This window comes from Condylura cristata, unplaced genomic scaffold (genome assembly GCF_000260355.1).
Source record: "Condylura cristata isolate star-nosed mole 26May11 unplaced genomic scaffold, ConCri1.0 scaffold00008, whole genome shotgun sequence".
Taxonomy (NCBI): domain Eukaryota; kingdom Metazoa; phylum Chordata; class Mammalia; order Eulipotyphla; family Talpidae; genus Condylura; species Condylura cristata.
This window is the reverse complement of record NW_004567109.1, coordinates 30,260,891-30,264,337: the sequence shown is the minus strand read 5'-3', so window position 1 is coordinate 30,264,337 and position 3,447 is coordinate 30,260,891. Positions and strand designations below refer to the sequence as shown.

At 54.3% G+C, this 3,447-nt stretch overlaps 1 protein-coding gene across 1 annotated transcript in view; it reads left to right on the top strand.

Moving 5' to 3' along the window:
• Positions 1–1,518: 1,518 nt before the first annotated feature.
• Positions 1,519–3,447, top strand: part of SSBP3 (single stranded DNA binding protein 3) — a 152,269-nt gene continuing 150,340 nt past the window's right edge. Inside the window, exon 1 of the mRNA XM_012722124.1 lies at positions 1,519–1,641. Coding sequence (XP_012577578.1) covers positions 1,519–1,641 — 123 coding nt within the window. The remainder of the gene's footprint in view (positions 1,642–3,447) is intronic.

Genomic DNA, 3,447 nt, shown 5'->3' with positions numbered 1-3,447 from the left:
GACAGGGAGATAGATAGCAATAAACAGGGAGAAAGGATGGGCAGGCCCAGGGTTGGACATAGTGTTTTCTGGAAACTGAAACTGCAGAAGCTCCAGGTGGCTGCAGCTTGAGTGGGAGGGGCTGCCCTTCCCTAATCCTGTACTTGATGGTGTCCATTCCTCATCTCCCAACTAGGCAGACTTGGTTTGGCGTTTCTTGGGGATGGGACCATGTCTTCCTCTCTAGGACCCTGTGGTCCTGGAGCATGCATGGAGTGTTAATAAACACACAGGTACTGAGCCTGGGCCGGATGCTGGAGACATGGAGATGACTCAGAGTTAATTCCTGCAAACTTCCCCCCACCTCAGTCTGGCTGGGAGACAGACAGTAAACAAATGGCTACAACAATGGGCAGAAAGAATAGAAAGCTATTATGGAGGTTCAAGCAAATTGAGACCAAGCAGAGGGATAAAAGGACGGGGTTTGCACCAAAGGTGAGAAGTAGGGAGGTTTTCGTGGAGTAGATGGGCTTGCAGGGGACAATAGTCTTAAAAGTGACCAAAGAAGGAGGTTCTGGGCAGCAGGCATACCAGCCAGAGAGAGACACTGAGCCCAAAGATAGGGTTCGGGAAAGGTGGGGACTGTGGGACCCCTTTTTCTTGGGTCCCAAGATGCTTTTCTTGGGTGTATGGATGTGCTCCTCATCTGACTGCAATTTGGATCTTTTCAGCAGCAGCTGCACACCTGGTTGGGGCTGATGACTGATCCTATTTCCTGGGGACCCATAAGCTCCCTTCTCTCCAGCAGGCTGGGAGAGGGGATTTTAAGACACCCCTTCTGCTGTTCTGATCTCTCCCACTGACTTTTTAAAGATTTCTTTCTTTATGCATACAGAACTGGGGTGCAGGCCAGAGGTACAGGGGCAGTAAGAGGCTTCACCAGAGACAGAGTGGGGAGCAGAACAGGCAGGTTGATGCAGTACACTGATGAGGGGAGCAGCGGGCGGGCCAGGAGACATCTGCCGCGCCATGTGGGTCAGCTCCGGGGCCAGGATTGAACTCCATGCTGAAGCAGCTGCACCTAGCTCTGTAGTGCACCACCAGGGAGGGCCCCTCCACTGACTTTTTAACCTTCACCATGAACCTACCAAAGTGGGGCCTCATTCTGTGTTAAACCCCAGCAAAGAGCAGACCACAGGAACAGCTAGTGTGTCAGGCACAGGTCTCTCAAGGGGCTACCCCTCTCTTACACACATGCTTAGGAAGGAGGTGCTAGTCCTTTTTGGAGGGTGGGAAAGAAAGATGTAGCAGGAAAATCTGTATCAGACGCTCAAGAACTATTAGAGTTCTAGTAACTCCCTCTCCCAGTTGACAGGTGAGCAACTCCATGGGGATTTGCTTGAGCTGCAGTCCTCTCACCCTGATAGGGCACAGCCAACTTGGTAGAGAATGAGAAGCAGGAGCGCCAGGGAAGGGCAGGGTTTTCCTTCAGCCAGGACCTAACCAATACTCATCATTCGTGGGCCTTGCAAACCCAAGATGAGTCAGGCTTCTGTGAGTCAGTCTGTTGACAAGCCATCCCTGGCCATTCCTCGGCCATTGAAAAATAGAAGTCCAGGGGAAGGGTATGAGGAGGCCAATTTAATTAGTGTGGGCTCTAAGGTACGTTAGGTTAGCCCTATTAAATTAAAACGCCTGGGGGAAAAAATAACTGTAATTATTTCCTTCTCTCCCCTATCGTTGTATTTCAACTCCCTCCATGCTTGTCTCATTCACAAAACCTTTAAACTATGGGCTAGCACGTTGACAGCCATAGCCTGTGTTTCCCTTTTTCTGTCTCCTCTTTCCCTGTGAGCTCTCAGTCCCGAAAGAGCAGAGCGTTTCCAGAGACGGCTGTAGGGCCTGGCTGTATTCTAATTTAGGGAGGCTGTTACACTGAGTAGAACATTATTCCAAAAATGCACCCAGTCGCCTTCCTGAACCAATGCAGATCCGTTTGCTGCGGGGCATTTCTTTTACAAGCCCCTTTTCTCTCTTCTGCTGATCAAAATAAGCAAACTTTAACGGTGGGGAATTATTCTTTATTTTGTTGAAATCTAGTTCTGAGTTTTCCTACTTGAAACGTGTTTTCCCCAGGACACTGACCTATCCTTTAATTGTTTGGTGCGAGGCATGTTAGGGGGAGGGGCGTTACTTGTTTATTGGAACAGCGCAGTTAAAAAAAAAAAATCAACCTAGGCTAACAGTTTCAAGGCTCCCCTAAAGATGTATCCAAACAGGCAGCCAATCAGCGCTTACACAGCTTTTTCTGCTAGACTCTTTTAAAGAGACAGTGCCGACAGTGTTTTATCACATTTAAAGAGAACCGCGCTCTAAAAACAGTCTGAAAATGGGGGAGTCTTCCCCTATTTCTCTGCTCTCTGATCGTAAGCATCTCTAATGAGGGTCACACGCGGTGTGCGCGGGATTCTTGACGTGGACAAAAAAAGAGTCTGCAGCAAATAGCTGGGTCACTCTGCCAACCCCCCCCCCATTTTCCCATTGTACACCTGGGTCACTGACAATGGAAGCTTCCCCTCCCCCTACGCCTGACTCTCGTCCCCACTCCCCAATTTAGCTCCATTTATTTGAAGTTTGCAGGTTTCGGTGGCGCGCGTTCCGCGTTGCGGGGCGCCTAGGTGACGGCCCCCCTATGAAATGGCCCCGTCTCCCGTGAAGAAGCCAGGGGGCTAACTTGCCGGGGTTGACAATCCTTAGAAATTTAGGAGCAATCACTCTGCTTCCCTTAGCCTAAGTCTACCGTCCCCTTCCCCCAGACTCTCCGAAGCACGCCGAAGGCCATTTCGCGCGGCTCCCACTTTGGGGTTTTCCAAAGTATTTTAATGATCTAGTAAAGGAGCGGCCGCGCGCCTCGGCGCCGGCTCCGGCACCCCAGCTCGCAGCGTGGAGCCGGGTGCCCGGCGCTCGGAACCCAGACTGGGCGAAGAGGGAGGATCGGGGGGCGGGGCGGCCGGGGCCGGGTAGAAGTCTGGGGAGAGGTTCGGGGTCGCAGCCCAGGGGTAGGGCTGGGAGGGGGAGGTGAGGGCTGGGCCGGCTCCGGCCGGGGCGGGGGGAAGTGAGAGGCTACGGGAGAAGGACGTGGCGGGAGGGAACCCGCGGCGCCCTGCTTAAGGGGTCCGCGCCCCCTCCCCTCCCACGCTGCCGCAGAGCCCCCCCCCACTCCCGGTCCCCCAGTGGTCCACACCGTGGAGAGCGCTGGTGGAACCCCGCTCCTCGCCCGGGCCGTGAGACCAGAGCACCCCCGCCCCATCCCGATTCGTGTCTCTTCCCCACATCTACTGAAACGAGCGGCTCGCGCCCCCGCACACCCCCAGTTCGTCCGCAGGAGCAGGGGCAACGGGTCCGTGGAGGCGGCCACAGCGGGGACTGGCGCGGCCGGGCGCTGACAGGGCGTCCCTCCCGGGCCGC